Source organism: Rhea pennata, chromosome 3 (genome assembly GCF_028389875.1).
Source record: "Rhea pennata isolate bPtePen1 chromosome 3, bPtePen1.pri, whole genome shotgun sequence".
Lineage (NCBI taxonomy): Eukaryota > Metazoa > Chordata > Aves > Rheiformes > Rheidae > Rhea > Rhea pennata.
In genome coordinates, this window is record NC_084665.1 from 89,448,534 (window position 1) to 89,468,613 (window position 20,080).

A 20,080-nucleotide genomic window follows, 5' to 3' on the forward strand; every position below is an offset into this window, starting at 1 on the left:
AACAGCACAGATATGAAGATCAGTGGGAGAGTGATGATTATTCTAAAATGTGTTTTTTTCAATATTGCACCCTAACATGGCCACATCTTAATATACAGAGCAAGACAGAACTGGCTGTCTTAGTCCTGTATAGATGTAGAGCTACATCTAAATTACACAAGTGCATCATATATATGTCAAGGCAAGAGTCCCTTAATTCAAAATCTCTAAGGGCAAGTTTGCCTCAGTCTTCCTAGGTGAAGTGCTTGGTCAGTTTACTTCACACTGTTACATGAATTCAGGGAAACCTATATGGTTAGGGAAATGTAATGGAAATTACAAATTAAATGAATAGAAAAACAGCCATCATTATTCCAAATAAGAGTATCTGCAGAAGGAGTTATACCGGTATAACAATATTAGAACTATTATAACACTGTAACAATGTCAATACATTTCCTTAGCCTTATTATAGAGAACCAGAACTTGTCTTAGTTTTAGAAGGGCTTGTATTTTTCATCCTTAGTAAGGAAATATTTTAAGCACTTCTTCTACAGAGGAAAAAAACAACAGGAAGAAGAATCATTTTGCTATTTCCAGTAATTAGTTTTAGGCCAAGGCCTAATCAGGTAAACCTAAGGAAAGTTTCTCCTAGTTGTTCCAACATTGTCATGGGCTATCTGTCACAGAGAAAGCGAATTATTAATTACTATTTGTATTTTTGTTGGGCAGAAAGGCTCAGCCAGGTCACCCCTACCTCTTAGCGCCACAGCTATTCTAAGAAATGCACAAGCACTTTGCTAATACAGGCACAAGATTTGTGTTTAGACTGTCTGGGTGCTAACAGGGCTTAACTAATATATACCACATACATGGAATCTGTAAATCAAAAAAATTCTGAATGATATTAAGAATCTTTTTTTTCAAATACCATTAGGGAAAGGCTTTTTTTTTTTTTTCCTCAGAAAGTAATGAAAAAGCTGGAAGCATCAAAATTTTCTAAGGGCATATTCATCATTTCATTTTCCAAAGACAAGTCTGTTTTTATGCTATTAGCTAAATTCACAGGGTTTCAGCTCACAGAAGGGCTCAGAGTTTTAGGCCTCTCAACTCCGGCTAGCTTCTCCACAGCGCTGGGCTGCTACACGGCTTGCTTCAGTCACGCAGCTCAACAACCTTCCGCCCTTTCGGCACGAGCCCGTAGCTGAACGGGCCTCCTCTCCCTCGCCGCCTTCCTCAAGCCAGGAAGCCATTTACGCGAGCGCAAGGACACGGGCTGCCTGGCGACGCCGCGGTACAACCCCCCAGCGCCGCACGCCTCTTCCCCCGGCGCGTCCTCAGCCGTCACCTCCGCCTGCTTCGCAGCTCCGAGCTGCTGCCTCCTGCGGCTCCGTCCTCGCGCCCCCCCCAGCGCCGCGGGGGGCCGCGCGGGGGGCCGCGCCGGAGCGCCGCGGGGGTGCCGGCCCCCACAGGCGACACCGCAATGGCGCCACCCACCCTCATCCTTTAACCCGCGCCCCACACCGCAGCCTCGGAGGGGGGATTTAAACCAGAACCCGGAAGCCGGGGCGGGAGGCGCGAGGCACGTCGGGATTTGTAGTCCGTCTCCCGCGCGCGGGTGCCCCGCCACCGAGCCGCGGGGCGTGGGCGGCGGAACCACAAATCCCCTGAGCCTCTGCGGCCGCCGCCGCCCCAGGCGCGCAGGCGCAGTGCGGGGGCTGGTTTTTGAATCCGCGGCGTTGTTATTGACGCCATATTGCTGGTGAGGGAGTCACAGAGGGGAGCGCCGCCGCCGCCGCTCGGGGCCTCGTCGCCATCGCTCGTCATCGGCCGCCCCCGGCCGGGTAGCCGGGCCCAGCTCCGCGCCCGCCGGCCCCGCTCCCGCCCCGCCACCGGCTGCGGGCGGAATCGGCCCGGCCAGGGCAGGACGGGCGGCGAGAGAAGGGATCCGGCCGGCCGAGCCGAGCCGCAGCCGCCGGGGGCCGCGGCCGCTCCCCAGAGAGAGGCCGACGGGGAGGTGGCGGAGGCCTGACGCAGCCGCCCCCTCCTTCCCCTGCCGCCCTCCCTTCCCTCCCCCCCAGTCCGCCCCAGACAGCGGCGAAGGAGCCTCTGGGCAGGGCCGGTTGCCGCCGCCTCGCCGGCCCCTCGCTCCGAGCGCCCTTCCTCGGCCCCGCCGCCGCCCCGCGCCATGGCCTGCGGCGCCACGTTGAAAAGGACTCTGGATTTCGACCCGCTGCTGAGCCCGGCGTCGCCGAAGCGGAGGCGATGTGCGCCATTGTCAGCCCCGGCCTCGGCCGCCGCCGCCTCCTCCTCCTTCGCCGCCGCCTCCCCGCAGAAATACCTGCGCATGGAGCCCTCGCCCTTCGGAGAGGTGTCATCCCGGCTCACCACAGGTGAGCGAGCGGCCCGGGGGGGGGGCAAGGGCAGGCAGGGCCGGGGTGGAGGGAAGCAGGGAGAAAGCCGGGAGGGTGGTGGGCAGCCTCCCGCCTCCCCCCCTCACCCCCCACAGCTTTTTTCTGTGGGGCTGCGTGTCTGGCAGAGGCGGGGGCCGCGGCGATCCCCGCTCGGCTTGGCACCGCCGCGGCTGAGACACAATAGAAATGGCCGTTTGCAGCAGGAGAGGGGGAGGAGGGAGGAGGAGGAAGGGGGGGGCGGGTTGAGCCGATGCGGGCGGGTGGCCATGAGAAGGGGGTCGGCGCGGAGTTGAGGGGAGGGGGGAGCGGAGAAGGGGACCCAAGCGAGGGAAGGGGGTGTGCGGGGGGGGGAATCTTGATCCGCGGCAGAGGTAAAAAGGGAGAGATTTGGTTTCCTTGCTTGGAAATCCATGGAGGATTTCTTTTTTTCTCTTCCCCCCCCCCCCCCCCCCCCATGGGTGTCTGCATGTGGCAAGGAGAGCCGCAGGGGCGAGTCAGGCTGCGGAAATGGGGGGGGGGGGGGCGGTGGTGTGCGCGGCGGCGGGGCGGGGAGCAGTGGGGAGGGGAGGGGGTGGGATAGGATGGGATGAGATGGGGGGCGCTGGCAGCCGCAGGGGCCCCGGCCCCCTCCTCTGCTCGGGGCCCCGCTCGATGCGCTGCAGCCATTATCGGCGGCTTTGCGCGTTGCCCGAGCCGAGGCGGCGGCGCCTCCTCCCGTTGCTCAGACATCGAGGGCGGGGAGCGCGGCCTGTCATCAATCACCCGCAAAACGCCAGTGGGAAAAACGGCAAAAGCTGATAAAACAAAGGGATAATTCCGTTTCCAGTTCCTTAATGTGTGTCACGGTCCCGAATGGCCCATTCTGTGGCATTCCTGAAGTTTCATATAAAAAACAAGTGATGAAAGCGATTGTGTGCAAGTGCAAGAGTTGCCTTTAGGGCAGATAAAATGGAATTGGGCAGTCTTCATCTCAGAAACGCTGGTGAGGAAGAAACCTTTATGTTCTGGTTCGTGATTCAACTGGTGGCCCTAAAACTACCAGGTCTGCTTGTGTAATTGTGTCAATTAAAAAACAACCAAATCTTATGTCACCAGTGAGTAGCGAGAGAAAAAAGGAATGAATCTTGTCAGGGCACGCAAAATTGATCGACCTTTCCTATGGTTAGCCTAGTGGGTAGCTTCCAGTAGTGCACTTAAGAACGTTTATGCTTGGAGTCGTGAATGGTTGTAGTGATGAGGTGTAGATCTGTGTCCTTTGTGTGCAGGAAAAAGCCCCCTGTAATTGTTATAGCTGAGCTCCCTTTCCTGTTGCATTCATTGCTCCTTTTTATACAAGAGTTGGTCCTGGAGAATTGCAAATATTTACCAAGCAGTAGATTTAAATGTGTTTTTTAAATTGCCATGTAGCTCATTTCCTTGTTTCAGTATTTTGTTCTGAATAGTATTTGATAGCACACGTTTTTTTACAGCTTTTAATCAAATACTCCCAAAATTGCTGTAGGGAACCATAGAAAGATACAGGGAACATATGAAAAACTCTTTTCTTACACTTAAATCACTGCCTCGATATATTTTTTTTTTAAACCTTTGGGGAAAGGTGTTGAATGAGTCAGCGGTCAGGGATGAGATTTGTGAGGGATGGCACTCCCTAGCACAGTGAGACATTATAGGTACTTTGAGATGTATGTTTAAAAAACGAATTAATTTAATTCTTTTAAGAAGATGAAGTGGTGTTGCACTGCAAGGATTTCTTTTTGATTGTTTCATTGGGAATTGGAGGGCTTAGATTATGAATATCTAATGAAAGTGTATTTTAGCTAGTAATACATATTGCTGAAAAAAGTCAAAATTTTCAGCAGACGTATTACTTCAAGTGCTGTTATAGAGACTACCTAAACTCCCATCTTAATCAGTATGAGGCCCTTAAAATCTGAAAATGTTACTGAAGTTGAGCACATAGAGGCCTCATTATCCCTTGAGAAAAATAGGGGTAGAGGTTGTAATCCATGTGAAAATGTTATTATATACTCACAAGATTTTATTTTATATAAACCGTTACATGATATAGTGAAAGATAAAGAACAGTGAATCAAAATGTCTCTTACAATGCTGAATGCTTTGCATGAAAGCTCCCACTCAGACTTTTAATACAAGAAAAAAACTATATAATGGTAGTGCAAATATGAGTGTTAAAGGAGTTTGCTTAGTTTTTCTCTTTTGATTAAATTTAGTGGTATTACATTGTGTTGTTCATTGATAATTAAAATGAGAGCCTATGATTCTGAAGAAGCCTCTTGAAAGATTGCGTGGAATTCATATCTAATTTTGTAAATATATATCTAAGCCAATAATCTGTTGTTTTCTTGATAGTTGGTATGAAGAAATAGATGGTTTGCTCTAGGGCTTTGACTTGGGATGAGACAAAGTGGGCTTCAGAATTATTTGCTTTTCATTGGCTGTTGGAAGAATTTAAATGACCATTTCTCATGCGTATGTCTACATTTGGGTCTGATGAATCTTGCTCTGTGCCTGGAAAGAGTTCCAGTCTCATGTTAAAAGCCATCCCAAATGAGTTACTGTCTTGTTCAACTCATATTGAGAAATTTGGCAACAGTAGCCAGAGTTCAGTTTAATTCGCTTACAGTTTTCTCAGTTTATTACTGTAATGCATGGATTTCCAGCGCTTGAAGGAGGAGTGTCTACCTTAATTTGATTTAATGAAAATTGATGTTCATATGAAACCAGGTCTGGATATAAAACCTGATGCTGATATTTTATTAAAGCTCAGACTAAAACGTTTTTCTTCTACCTGGTACTCTGTGTCCTGGTACTGTTTAACTTCAACCGGTGGAGAATGTGCTAGCACCTCTACTTAACATCTGGTTAAATATTTCAAAAATGAATTATCTGAAAGCAGAATAGAAGTTGACTGAACTGGATGGCTGAAGGATAAAGTGTGATAGGTGAGAAAATAGTTGTCTTTTTAGAATAGCCATAGATAAATAAACCATATGTCTGTTAGAATGCTTATTCAAGATGAAATTTATATTTCACAAGCGTGTTTTAATATTTTGGTCTTATTTGAACAGCTGTTAGGTCACTTCCAGTTTCTCAATGAATTTGGCAGTCAAACTGTAATTGTGGCTTTACCATCTATACTTTCTGTGGACTTTATACTTGAGTTTTTCTGAGTGTATTTGGTAATTTTTTGATACCGTTGTTTGCATCTAGGATTATTTTTTTAAAACTGTGTTCACTATGAGCAATACAGAACATAGCTGCCTGATATAAGATGTTTTTGATACTGAAAGAGTAGTTCCTCCTAAGAAGTTTCCTATTTGGTGAATATTACAGGTAAGATTTACTTTTGTGAAAGTTACAGCTGTAAAGGAGACTGTTCTTGTATGATCAAAATAACTTTTTGTTGGATAGGTGCCCTGGAACCAGTGATGCTTTGAATGGTTAGGTTAAAACAGGAAGGTAGTTACAAGTGTTTACCACATTTAAGATTCTTCTCTGTAGATTGTTGGGGTGTGCATGTCCTGTCACAAAAGAATGGGTGAGTGGGTGGGCTTTACAAGGAGAAATGGACTTGGATCTATGTGTTTGTGGATAATGCGTTGTATCTTGTTTCCTCAGCAATCTTCAGAATGCTGTCTTATTTTTAAGCTGTTAAATAGATTTTAGATGAAGAAAGGGAGGAAAAGTGGAGTAATTCTGTTTCTTATCCTCTGAGTATCTTAGAACAGGTTATTTGCAGTTTTACCCTGATGGAAGATTACACTCTGGACAAAAACCTACAAAGGCAAAAATTACATTGAGCTGTTCCCTAAATTGAAAGGCGAGTCAGTACGAGAAAGATCACTATCTGGATATTTCTGATCCTGAAGCTACAGTGGAAAATACTGTCCAAAGAAATGGGGGGGGGGGGAAGTAATGTTGACCGTAGGGATTTAAATCTTCTAATTGATTGTTCATGGTAGCTGAGAAAACAAATTGAGATCAGTAGCTTTCTTCCAGTCTACTGATTCAGAATTGGATTTGCAGGTAGTTCTTTGCAGAATCAATAAGAATATTGTATTTAAGATAGTTGGTGAAATCTCTTCAAAAATCCACAAGCAAACTCTTGCATCTGACCATGTGTTTTTTTCTTCCATTTGGAACAGTCATCTGCCTGAATGTTTCCCCAGTAATTAGCTGATGTTGCAACCCAAAAGCTCTAGTGGGTGGTGCTATTGGGAATAGTCCTTCACCTCAGGTCATCTGTTGAAATCCAAGCAGAGATAATGTAAAACGCTTGGTGGTATATGGAAACTTTCGTGTTTATGCACTATTTGGTAGTGGATATACATAGCTGGTATTTGCTGCTTTAATGGCAGTCTCAACAAGTGAGGCCACTGATTGTAGCAAATAGTCCACTTTTCACACCTTTCCAAACTTAGCTCAGAATTGAGGCATGTTGATTACTCTGCAGAGCAGTGTACTGCTACTGCATCCATCTTGCCGATAAGGCTAGCTTTCAGGACTGCTGTTCCATATTAATTCAGCGCTGCATTATTACCTTTCATGTTTTGCCCCCAGTCTTCAAAAAAAGAAAGTTTTTATCAGGATAAGAAGTAACAAGTGATGAATTCTGAAATAATAATCTCAGCTTGCAGTCAAATGTCTGTAGTTAAAGGTGACAAATAGTTGGTTTTAAGAGTCCTATCTCTTGTAAGCAATAGTTGAATCTTTACAAACAGAAGCTAGTTGAATTTGTCCTTATTTTATACTTCGCTGTCTCAGAATAATCTGAAAAAAATCTGACCTAATTAACATAGATTTTTAAAGTTATGCGAGAAAACAGAGTTGGGTCTATTTCAATAGGAGGAACTGTTAGTCTTCCCCTTAGCCTGTCCTCCTTTGACCTTTGAGTCCTCCTTTTGAGGAAGGGTGACTACTTCTGTCTGAAACTTTCAATCATACAGTAGCCAAGTACAGATTTGGGTTCTAAATGAAGTCTACTGGCTGTGGGATGTTATGCTGTATCTTTCCCTGCTTAATTTCTATTTTGTTCACATTTATTGGCATGTATATCTAGTGCTAAATTACCTTGGCAAGATGCCAGGTTTCTCATGCTCCAGTACTACAGCAATCGTCAGGGATTTAAAAACAAAATATTCCTACTCCTTAAAAAAATTGGCTGCATCTGGACTTGCTAATTTAATTTATATGAAAATTTTCTATATAAGTGGCTGTTGTGACTATAAATGTTGAATACTGTTGGTCTTGGATGTCATAAAATGTTGACACGGTTCTTTGTTTCAGCTGCAAGTCTGATAATGCAATTTGACGTTTTTTGTGTGTGCAGAAAAAGACCTAATTGCTATGTCTAATGCATTTTGCATTGCTTGATTTATTTTTCATTCCTCTATCCCTTGATCAGGAGAACTGGGAATTCCTGAAATAACTCATTTATAAAATAAACTAATGCATGTGTAAGCATCAGACTTGTTATAGAAGATTCAGGACCTTTGTCAGTTGGAGGTCTTGAGTAACTTGATCTCCAGAGGTGGCCAGTTCTGTGCCAGAGTCCATCCAGAGTTTCTTCTGTTGGTTCTGTAGCTGTAGACATTGTTTGTGAAGTGTCAGCGCGTACCCGTTATCAGTGTTCTGTCTTAGAATATAATCTTCTGGGCAAATATAATTTCCAAAAGTTTATTACAGAAATCTAACAGACCATGTCTAATTAAGAAAGTAAATTATGGTGACTGATGTCCATGACCAAAGCAAGAGAGTAAGAGAAGTGTCTGGATCATTTTAATTTCTGCCTGTGTCTGTGGATTGCCTAGCTAAGTAGATACAATGAGTGAAGAATGTTGTTACCCACTGCTCTGTTGCAGTGCTTTCCTTAGGTGAAGTTAGTGTCATGAAATTGATGTTGTGTGTCAATGATCTGGTGGAGAAAACAAAATTAGGAATGTTATAGCATCAGATGAATGTTGAATAAAGAAAACTGGCTAATGAAAATGCTCTGCAGCTGGACTAGCCCAATGAAACAGTTCTACTTTAAAAGGAGCTGAAATCCTTTGTGTGCGTCTTTATGATATATGCTGCTGACATCAGAATAACATCTGATTGATTTGCATAGGAGAAATCTCAGGCATGGTTAAGGCTCGAATGTATATGTTGAATGGTGACTTCACAAAGTGAAACCTGAGCTTTAGGTTCCATTTTGGGCCGGGGAAAACTGCTACTCTGATTTCAACCTATTGAGTCACCATCCTACTTGTTTGCCAAAGTTTCCTTCAGCTAAGTAAGAGAAGCCAAGAACTGAGATGTGAGATTGCTAGCTTAAAAATCAAGCCAGGAAAAAAAAAAAAAAAAAAAAAAAACTTCAGGGGAAACGATCAACGCCTTCACAGTTGATAAGCAATTATTAAAATGGAGAAAATAATTGTTTGCCTTGTTACCTTTTCAAGTTGAAATGCTACTTGAGTTGTACGTAATTCCTACATAACTGCAGGTCAGGATGAAGTAATTAGATGATAGAACTTTAAAAAGAGTAACTTCTTGTCTCTTCCTCATGAATTAAAGGAAGTACGAAAATAGACATCACCTCTTGGAAATGAATATTTGACTTTGTAATTCATTAGTCTGACAAATCATATTTCACGTGTCAAACTAAGATTCTGAATTGCTCATTTCAGGTTTCATCCTCTGTTTACTAGCTACAAAGGGAGCTTAAACATGTAATTTTGATTTCCTGAATTATATCTTAAGTTCTGAAAGACGACTTCTGTGAATGTTGTCCTTCGTCTTAATGCAGTATTTTATGAACGGATACACTTTATGCTTTGTCTTCATACACAGAGCTGTAGATGAAAATGAATAACTATCCACTTTATATTCAGATGTATTTAATTTTAATCCCCCATGCCTTTAGCAGTCATGGTCACAGTGATCCTTTCATGTATCATCCTTTATCCTAGTGTTGAACCTGACCTTTTAACTGAGGGAGGAGAAGGGGCATAGAGTACAGTCTTGCATAACTGTGGCCTGGGTTCATAGTCATCTTGATTTTGAAATGTCATTTATGAATTTCTAATTCATTTCAGCATGTTAGTAGTGTGGATTTGTCTTGATACTAGCCTAGGTCCAGCACACTTAATTTTCACTTTAGTCGCTTGGCCTGGTGTTTTCTGTTAGCCCTCAGAGGTACCTCCAGCCAGTAGAAAATGCAGCGCACCATGGGTAAAGTGAACACTGAAATGAAACTGAGGGTGGGCCACAAGGCTGTTTGGTCATATTAAGTATATTAAATTCATCATCTCATAAAATTATTACCTGAAATACAGTATCTAGTGTGAACTTCAGCACCTATAAGGTGCTGTAGGTGGATAGGGATTTTACATAAAATTATAACCTTTTGAAATACCCAATGAATTCTAATCTGCATCACTCTGGTTCCCACTTCAATTTTGTGGTGTTAAGATGCTTACTCATGCTTAAGGTTTCTTTAATTAGTACAAATCTAGTGCAGTTAATGCGATTTTAGATTCAAGATTTTTAAATATAAAGTAATATGTTAATTAAAATGCTTGTCATTGTTGAAGAAGACAGTTGGGGCCTCTGTACTGGGGAACACAAAGTCTGACACTAGTTAGAGTACACATTTTAACTTGATTGTCAATGGAGAGATAATACTTAACTCCCTTCACTTCCAGTTAGCTTTAAAAAACATCTGAAAAAGCAGAAAGATTTTCTGGAATGAAAACTAGGGTGGAGAATAAGGTCTACTTATTCTAAATTTTAATTAACTAGGATTCACTAGGCTTTACAGTTAGATGTCTGCCATATAGATGCAGTTCAAAAATTGTTTGGTTCTCATCTTAAGATTTTATGGTTGCTTAGAAAGTTGTGCATTCTTTGAAAGTTATGCACCCCATGATCTTCACACATCTTCAGAAATGTTCTGATCAGAATATGTTGGTTCATAAAGCATACTTTTTTATGGATTTATTAGGCAGAATCGTAAGTGCAGGAAATAACTTGGTGCATTTAAACATCTTTTTTTCCCCCCTTTTTTTTAAACCCTTGAGAATGTTTAAGGTAGATTCAGTTAAAAAAAAGAACAAACAAACATACTTTACATTTAATTCAGTTAGTTTTTGTGCAAATCCAGCATAACAAATCCAGAATGCTTTATTCATTCACTATTCTAGGCACAAATGAAAATTGAGAAAAGAAATGAATGTATGTTACCAGTACTACTTCTGTGAATTTCAGTATGTTGTAGCTATATTATGCATGCCTGAAAATAACACATTTATTGTAAAGGTGTTGTGTTTAGTTGCATCCTTAATTGTTAATCAAATAAGCAAAATGTTTTTGAAAACAAATTTAATACAAATCAAAATTAGTGTTAATTCAGTGTTCTTTGCTTAGTGACTTCAATTTGTCATTCAGATTTCCATTTAAAATAGCCCTGAATATTTGAAAGTTTACATTCCACTTGACAGTGAAGTGTTTTGTCTGAAATATTCTGTCATTGTCTGTAAATAAAAATGTATTTATTTACACTGTCTTGGATGCCGCAAACACATACCTGTTTAATTTGAAGCATCAGTAGTCTGATTGTTCATGTGAGAAGTCAGTGAACAGTTTGATGTTAAGCTAAGCTAGTATTTTTCAAGTATTATTTGTGTTTTACAAATGGTGGAAATAAGTATAGGATGTGTCATCCTCTCAGTCATCTTGCCTGCTCACAGCATAGTAGAGCTCTGAGCTTCAGTTGTAGTTCGGTACGCTATCCTGAGCAGTATTGCCATAAACCTCTTAAGTTACACTAAATATAGGGAAGTTGTTTACCGAAACAACTTATGTACATGCTTAAGTGTTCAGTTAGGACTTCAAATTTCACACTTGCTTTTTTGCTGATTGGCTGTTTGCAATGTAGGTACTGTACTGTCATTTTTAAGTAGTCCCCTCCTCTCTCCCACAGTTGGAACCTAAAGTTACACTAGTGCAATTTATCGCAGGCTTTTTTGTTTTGTTTTGCCCCCTGCCATTTTTTTCCTTCCAGTGTGCCAGTCAGTGGCTTGTTCAGGGATTTTTGATTTTCAGAGTAAACTTTGAAGATGGCAAATTACAAAATAAATACCAGATTAGAAATACATGGGATTACAGTAGTATCACTGAGATATGTAGGCTTATAATTCAATATAGTTTTAAATAAATCGTCTATTCTTGGTGCACAGAACTTCATTTTCTGTCTCAGTTATTTCCTTCCCCCTTCCTGCTATCTTTCTTTTGCTCCTCGATGTGCTTGATTGGTGTGTTTACTCTTGTGGTTTTAAACAGAGTCTGTTTAGGGTTTTTTCTTCGTGATTTTTGAAGGCTAATCTGCTTAGAATTTTTTGTTTTGCATAAAGTTAATATTAAGCAGAGCTGTAGTTTTTTTTTCTTTTTTTAATCAAAGTTATTACACCTAAAATTTGATTGATGTTTTTGCAGTTCATTAGAAACCTGGAAAGAATGCCCAAGACCAAGTAGTAGCAAAAGATGCATATGGTGTGTTGCATTTCTCAGTTAATATAAATATAGTCTGAACCTTTGTAATCATATTTTCTATAGTGTAAATATACTTTAAGACAGATACTGTCTTGTGAGCCATATGAGTTTCCTCTGACAGTTGTGTAGTAGCTACAGTTGTGCAGTAGCTTTCTGGCTACAGCAGCACTTGTTTCTGAGGAAGAGTATGGTTTTTCCACCATAATGGTGCTTGGTAAAAATGTTGCAATGCTCTGTGACCAGTCTCAGAATACCTGAGATAGTGTAATCCATGTGACAAATTTTCCGTAGGATTCTAGTTAATTTTGGAAGCCGAATTGCACCTTGGTTTAACCTGATCTAAATATTTTTGTGGAGCATAGTAGGTATGTGTCTTACAAGTAGGACACATAAGTATGTATGTCTGTCCTACAAAAAATATGAATCCTTCAGGCACTCATGAGTTCTTGAAAGCTCTTTCTTGTGCTTTCCTTTGCTTACATTTCCGCATTGTGCTTCTTTATTATGTCTTCTGCAGTTACTGATTCTTTGAACAAAGTTATTGATCTTCTTTTAGGAGTTTGAAAATTGTACAAGCACTGACAAATATGTGACTGAAACAGTATAAATCGCTGGGTTTGTTATCAAAGGATAAAATTCAGACAAGAAGCTCCTTTGCTGAAGATGCTGATATTCTTCTTTCAGACTTGCATGGGAACAGTTTCCGCTCTTATAAATTAGAAACCCCCAGACTGCTTCCTGGAGTGGAAGAACCACAGTTGTTAAACCTCTGAACTAGGAACTGGCAAATCTCATTTGCTTGGTCCACCTACCACAGGTTTCAGCCAATGACTGAACAAGCTGAGTGCTGAAGTTACTTGCTTCATGTGATTGCATATTAGAAAATATTCTAGTACAGAAACTCGTGAATATATTGTATACAAACACTGAAATTTGGTTAAGGAATTTTCATGCTGTTGTACTGGAAAATGCTGAACAGAAGTAGGAAGGTGTTGTGTGGAGTCCTTTGATGCTCTGACATGATCGTGTTGAGCTGCATGTACTTGAGTTTTGGGAAGCTGTCTTTGCCAAAGCTTAGATTCAGTAGAAGCTAATCATCAAGGGAAACTTACTGCTGTGCATGTAGGTTTTTCTTAAACATAACTGAGCATTTAAAAATAAGAATTCTCATCAGAAGGAAGTCTTTGGAGATCTCTCTCTGTGAAGACCTTCTAAAACGTAGAAAATGACAATTCTTTTGTTTTTGAAAATGTTTAATGTAGCCAGTTTGGCACTGATGTTTGTGGGAAGTTTTTGCCACATGGAATTTCAGAGGACAAACACTTAGGATTGGTAGTTTTATTGCAAGGATTACTTTCTTTTTTCTTTTTTTCCCCTCGTATTTCTACAATAGAGATGAGATTTTCTTTTAAAAAAACAATTGCTGTATTTTACTTAGCACAGTACACTGAATTATATGTTGCCTTCCCACTTTCAAAGAAACTACTGATCTGACCAGTATGTTTACTTGGATAAATTTGAAGCTGTCAAAAACTGCTAATTGTAGGAGGCTTTTGTATTTTGCTTACCAGTTTTGTTAAGATTTTAAGCGGTAGTTGCTTTAAGAACATTCTGTCTATATTTTTTTTCTATATTTTGCTTTCCCCATCAGTTTGCTGCCTATACTGCTGGCATATAGGCACTCCTGAACAGCCAGGAGTGGTATTTCTTTTAGATGTTTGATTCTAGAGTATTTTGTCACCCTTTGCTGTATGAATTATAAGCATGGTATGTGGGGGAGAAAGAAGATAACAAATGTATGAAGGGAAGAAGGTGAATACCTGTAGAAGTTCTATGGCCTATTTTTTATCCATGTATACATTTGGTAGTTCTTAGATTTTAACTTTACACTAGCTTTTGTTAGTTGTATTCTAGCAGTGATACTTGACCTTAACTAACAAAATGTTTTTCAATCTTTTGATGAAAACAGGAGTTACCTTTCTTTCAGTTAGCTTCATTGTTTGGCCTTTCTCTTGCATAAAATTGGTAGTTTCTGTAGGCTGTATTTTAACAGTCTAACTTGTATCTGTTAATTATCTACAGTATTTGGTGTTTGAAATGGAAATAAAGTTCACTGAGATGCTGAAATGTAATCATCTCTTGCTTAATTACTATTGCTTTTATTTTAGAACAAATTCTGTACAACATAAAACAGGAGTACAAACGCATGCAGAAGAGGAGACACTTAGAAAATAGCTTCCAGCAGACAGATCCTTGTTGTTCTACTGATGCACAGCCACATGCATTTCTTCTCACTGGACCAGCTTTGCCAGGTGCCTCAGAAATTCTTTGCAATTCTGGTGTATGTTCTTTGACTCTGAGTAAATATTTTTTCCTAGTTATCTGGTGTTAATGACATATTCTCACCACTCAGTGTTGCATTTTTTGGCAATGCTGGCATTGATCTGGAAAATTCTAGTTTCTCATTGTGAGAATTAGTAGGGCACAAAGTTTACAACACTTTCAAGAAACCATCTTGCTCTGCCAGAGATCTTATAGTAGGTTTTTGTGAAGCAGTAGTCTTTGCAAAAAGATATTTTACTGTATTTTTTGCTAAAAATAGAAGCTTGTATTTTTAAGTAGGGAATAGTAATTTTTTTTCTCTTTATCATGTTTGTGTAATACACTTAGTCTTTCAGTATCAGTGCATATCATCCATTACAGATACTTTCCTTTTGACTGTCCAATAATAAGTGTTCAGGTGGCAGAGACACTTCTTTAAATGTTTAGGAAAATTCCATTAATGTAAAAGATGTGAAGAAAATGAGATCAAAAAAAAAAAAAAAAAAAAAACCACCAATTCTGAACTACTTTAAGTAGTTAATTGTTACGCTTGAATATTCAATCTTAGGTACTTCATCTGCAGCATCATCACCATTGAAAAAAGAACAGCCTCTGTTTACTCTCAGACAAGTTGGAATGATCTGTGAACGTTTGCTGAAAGAACGTGAAGAGAAAATCCGTGAAGAGTATGAAGAAATTTTGACCACAAAACTTGCAGGTATTTAATAGCTGAATATTACTAAGATGAATTTGAAAGTATAAACCTTTTTCTAATACTAGTGTTACGCTGTGTTTTTTTTTTCTGTCCTAATATAATTAAGAAATGAGATTGGATACAGGACAGAAAAACTGTTTGTTCTTTGGGGTGTTCTCTTCTGCGCTGCCTTCGGTAGAAGCTGTGACAGTTGGATATTACTAATCAATGGAAACAGAGGTTTTATTTCAGATAGAACTTTCTCTTGCTATCAGGTTTGAATTGACCATTTCCTCCTCATTTTTTGCCAGAAAGGCTTTCTATTTCACTGACTTAAGAGCTCTTTGTGAAAGACTTCCCCTCCCCCCTTCTTGGGAACTGACTTCCTTTTTCTGGAATTTGGCAAGAAGACAGTACCTAAGATTTCATTTTCCCAGCACTTGCTATTACAGTGCTGCCAGTGGTGTTCGGTAGCTGCTTGAGTGCCAGTACTTAGCTGTATTTCTGATGTTCTGTGTTGAATTGTTGTATTTCATACAGTTCAGCCAATATTTTTGTGCCTTTTGCCAACTTGCTTTTCATAAGGATGATGTTGATGTCAGTATTTTAAATGTGGCCTTTAATTGTCAGAAGAAAAGGTATTTATGTCCTCTATTTCTAAGCATCTTTCTAACATCTGAGCACCTAAATTCTGGTGCATTCAGAGGTAGATGCCTTCACAGTACGATTCAGCATTTAATTTAGTACTTAATAGTTAGTGTGGATCTAATAAACATGTGATTGCACTATTTGGCAGCAAAACGGCTTTTGAATACACACTGCTGTTTTGCTTCCCACCTGAAAACACATGAGATTATAGTTTGCAGACCTATTCAGGAAGGGGACTAAAACCTCTGCAAGCATACCCATGCGGAGGTCACCAAGTTTGTGTCAGGCTTGTGGGTTGCCCATGTCTCTGCCCTTGAGCCTCTCCATGTTCTGTACATGCTGGTCTGCCATTGCTGTGTGAAGCCACTATAGCTCTAAGTCCCTTTAAAAATCTCAATTTAATTTACAAATATTGCTAATGCCGTATATTTACGTTTTATAATTTTACGTTTTATAATTTCTCTCTCTCTCTCTTTCTCTCTCTCTCTCTATATATAATATTTACATATATATATCTCCAAGGAATTGAGACATTTGTTCCATTTCCTAAAATGCACTCCAGTTGGTAGTGATGATAAATGTATGTGGTCTTCTCCTAATTATTACACGTTTGTCCCAGTTGCTTCCTGAGTACAAACTTGTAGTCCTTCACAACATCAACCCTTTGGCAGGCTCCTCATATGTTAGCCCAAAGGGAACTGTGGGTTTTTTGAGAGGTGGGGGGGGATGTAGTAGGCAGGCAGGAGGAGGGACTGTGTGTTGTGTGGTTTTTTTTTTTTTTTTTTTTTTTTTTTTTTTTTTTTTTCTGTTGTCAGAGTGACAGAGTTACATTTCCTGGTTGTGAGGGCAGTGGTCCCTATTAAAAAGATTGTTACTTCTTCCCATATATCCAGCCAATAGTAGATTTTCAGGAGTAGGTGGGAATTTAGAAAGAAACTGACAGAAAAATTTAGAATAATTCCCTAAATAGAAGGCCAGTTATGTTTTTTTTCTGCTGGCAGAATGGTTATATTTTCCCCTAAACTATGTACAGTAGGATGATACTTGTTCTTACAGAGTAGTGAAGTCAATAGAAATATAACTGGAAATTCTGTAACATAACTTAAATGAATGGCTTCTTCCAAGTGAAGTAACTCACTCGAGTTACTGTTTGGATCTCATGAGATATTTTCCTCATTCCTTTCTGAATCAGGGTTTTCTTGTAGTTTGCTAGATTTCCTTCTCCCTGTTCTTTGTGAGCAGAATTGCTTTTTATATGGAATGGGTGTTTGAATGGAAAACACAGATCACTGTAATGCCCTTATTTCCCCTTAAGCCTCTGCTATATGAAACCTCTGTGTTAGTGTTAACTTCGGTTTGCAAAATCCTTTGTAGATTTTAAAACCAGAGGAGGAGGGCAAGGGGCTACATGAAGCTTCAGCTCCAAGGTCGTTCTAGAATCTGCTTGTGAAAAATGACCTTCAGTACTGAAGTTCAGCTCATAGAATACAGTAATAATATTTGTATGCATATTTTGTCATCTTTTGATTTAAAGGTAGTTATCTACAATATGGGATGCTGGTGGTGTAAGTAGCTTTACAAGTGTTCAGTTAATTTTTCAACAGTTCGATGTAGCTTCCCCTTACCTTTGGATTGTTTAACTTTACCAAACTGAACACTGCAGGAAAGGTGATTTTCAGCAACAATGGATTATTTAAATTTCCAAAGCCACATTTTTAACAAAGGTACTACAAAGCGTCTGTGCATTTTGACTTACATCTTAAAAGAAGAAAGCATGCGAATTGTTTCCTGGCCTTTAGTACATACTTTTAGGAAAAGTTCTGGTCACTGTTGTTTTTGGAAATGGTTTCTGGGCAACAAATCCCTCAGTCTGCTGTTTGTATTATTTTGCTGTTTTGCTAAGATCCTCACATGGCTGCTGAAAAGCCATCAATCTCAGCTGCACTGAAACAAAAGTTATGCTTGCGGGCAAAGGGGAGCTGGCTGCTATGACACTGGGCCTTTTTAGTCAAGGATGAGTATCTTTAGATCATGAAGTCAGGTCCATACTTTGGGCTGCTGCTGCACTACTTGCTGATTACTGATACACTGTTTACTTCAAAGGTGAAGCTCATCCCAGCAAGAGGATGGGGACTTTAATGGGGCAAACCTGTGGGACTAGGAACCACTACAAATCTAACTGCATTTTTGGTTGAAGATTGCCTTCTTTGACCTTGCCCTTTTCTCAGAACACCCCACTTTGCTGCACATGTATTTTTCCACAAGGGAGGAAGGGGAATGGAGAGGAGCGGCATCTGGTAGATATTACTCTCCTTGTTCAATTTCCTAATTCTGAAAGGTGATATCCTGGTGATGAGTGCAATATTAAAACTAAATAAAACATTGCGAATGGTTTTGTATGTATGTGTTGTATAGAAATAATAATCCTTCTGGGAAATAACAGTTTTTAGTTCAAAGCCAAATGAATAGTTTTCGTGTCAGAATTTCATTTCAGATTACATGACAACTGTTTTCATGAAGTCCAGAGTCAATTATGTTTTCTCCTACTATGGCTACTTTTGTGATTGAAATTAGTCAAGTATTAGTCGCTTAGTCTTTCTTCCTTTTCATTTCTTTTGATTTCTGGCAAAAAAAAAGAATTTCTCACTCTGTGGCAAATCCCTCTCCTGTACGTCTGTCTTGCCATTTCATTGAATTAATTTTCTTATATTTGGTAGTGATAAGAGCAGAGAGAATTGTATTTCCAACCCTAGTAGCACTGTCCTTGATGTTACATCTGCTTATCTGTTCTGCATCTGTTCTGCATCTGTAAAATGGGTGCGCTTGATTACTTCAGAGCATGGTGTCTGAAGCATAATAGATGTTAGGCATATTGAGATCTTTGCATCTATGTGCAGCATGTTATCTTTGAGGATGGTTTTTGTTACAGAAATTTCTAAGGGAAATTCCTTTAATTAAGGATACATGTACTGCATTGTTTTCGGATGTAAAGAAATGGCAGCTCTGAACTGTGCAAAGTCTCCTAAAAATACCATTAGTGGATGTGTGCTTAATTGATAAGATTTATATGATATAAGAACTAGCTTTGAACATTTTTCAGCCTAAGTTAAACTTAGCAGACTCACACTTCTAATGTTTCATGCTTGCAGAACAATATGACGCATTTGTGAAGTTCACGCATGATCAGATCATGCGACGATATGGAGAACAGCCTGCCAGTTGTGAGTATTTCTTTTGATTCCTATAGCAGCATTAAATTACTGAATGTTCAATAATTTGAATGGCTATTCTTTGTTGTTTCACTTCAGCTAGGCCCCAAGTTAAAATACTTCCAAATTGGTAATTTGGAAAGCTTAAGTTGAAAGGATAATGATGTTAGATTGCAATGCATTGTCTTTTAAAAAATTTCTATAATAGTCTCTCATAAAATGCTGGATTTTGATTTTGAAGCAGTTTTTGACATTGTCATAAAGATTTGGGATATATCTGGCTTTAATTTCATCATTAATGTGTGTTTTTCTTCTGTTTCAGACGTTTCATGAATCCCGTTTTCTGCATATGTGGGCTGCCCTATACACCCTCTTTTATTGTTGCAAGCTGTCCCAGTAAAGACTTGCAGCAATGCCATATTTCCCCCCTGTGAACACAGGTTATTTCAAGCTTTTGTCAGTGGCAACCACTCTTATGCAGCAACTGGTTTTGGAGTGCTCCCTGATGTCAGTACCACCTGGATGTGGACCTTTGCTACCTGTAATAATACCAGTGGCCTCATTTGCTGTATCATTACAATTTGGCTTCTTATGTTAATAAGTTTGAAAAAGTAAAGGATTAAAGCTGGTGTTCTAGAAGTTGCCCTTCACTGGTTGTGTAAATAAAAATGTAGAATGACACTTCTGACTGAAGTTAGTGTGGTTTTCATAACTGTGCACTACAAGAAGGCTGTAATCACAGTTGAATTAGAATGTAATCCCAGGACAATTTTAAGCAAATAGCCCACAGTACTGCCTGTGAAATAGTGAAGGAGGGCATTTCTGTATTCCATGACTTTTTTGGGGGTTAAGAATGGGTTTATATGATTTCTCATTTTTGTAGTTTTTATTTATTCTATCAGTCTTTAACAAATGTTTATTGCTGCAATTTTTCAGTGTATCATTGTTTTACTGCCCTTGTAGTACTGGAATTTAGTTGGAAGAATAAAACATTTACTTCTAATCTGTTTGTTTTTAATATGCAGGTGGAACTTTGCTGTGTATGAATAAACTTAAATCTAAGTGTTTAAATGAAAACTTTATTTACTAGCAAGTGCGGAGTGGATCTGAGTTTTAGACTAAAGCAAGGTGGATGCAAATCTTACCTAATTCCTCAGGAGCTAAGAAATCTTTTAGATTTGCATATATTGCTTCCTGTTGTGGAAGCATGTTCATTATATAACTGACAAACTATTGATTTAACATATTGCAGCTGACTCATA

General features: G+C 39.8%; 1 protein-coding gene across 2 annotated transcripts; it reads left to right on the plus strand.

The window, feature by feature from the left end:
* The first annotated feature begins 1,723 nt into the window (after positions 1-1,723).
* Positions 1,724-19,821, plus strand: AKIRIN2 (akirin 2). 2 transcript variants are annotated; one of them, XR_009958008.1, is made up of 6 exons: positions 1,724-2,372; positions 14,114-14,257; positions 14,836-14,985; positions 17,713-17,906; positions 18,759-18,830; positions 19,141-19,159. XR_009958008.1 is itself a non-coding variant. In XM_062572775.1 (5 exons), the coding sequence occupies exons 1-5, from the start codon at positions 2,168-2,170 to the stop codon at positions 19,149-19,151; spliced, it is 582 nt and encodes a 193-aa protein (XP_062428759.1). In that variant the 5' UTR covers positions 1,732-2,167; the 3' UTR covers positions 19,152-19,821. The 2 variants fall into 2 exon arrangements, 1 of the variants encoding a protein (XP_062428759.1); XM_062572775.1 differs by lacking the exon at positions 17,713-17,906 and having other exon boundaries at positions 1,732-2,372; positions 19,141-19,821.
* Positions 19,822-20,080: the final 259 nt, after the last annotated feature.

What these genes read in the sequence shown, in the direction of transcription:
- AKIRIN2 (XM_062572775.1), top strand. Translation starts at nt 2,168, where the DNA reads ATGGCCTGCGGCGCCACGTTGAAAAGGACTCTGGATTTCGACCCGCTG. An exon ending in GTCATCCCGGCTCACCACAG is followed by an intron (nt 2,373 to 14,113) that starts GTGAGCGAGCGG and finishes CTTTTATTTTAG; the next exon opens with AACAAATTCTGTACAACATA. An exon ending in CACTGGACCAGCTTTGCCAG is followed by an intron (nt 14,258 to 14,835) that starts GTGCCTCAGAAA and finishes ATTCAATCTTAG; the next exon opens with GTACTTCATCTGCAGCATCA.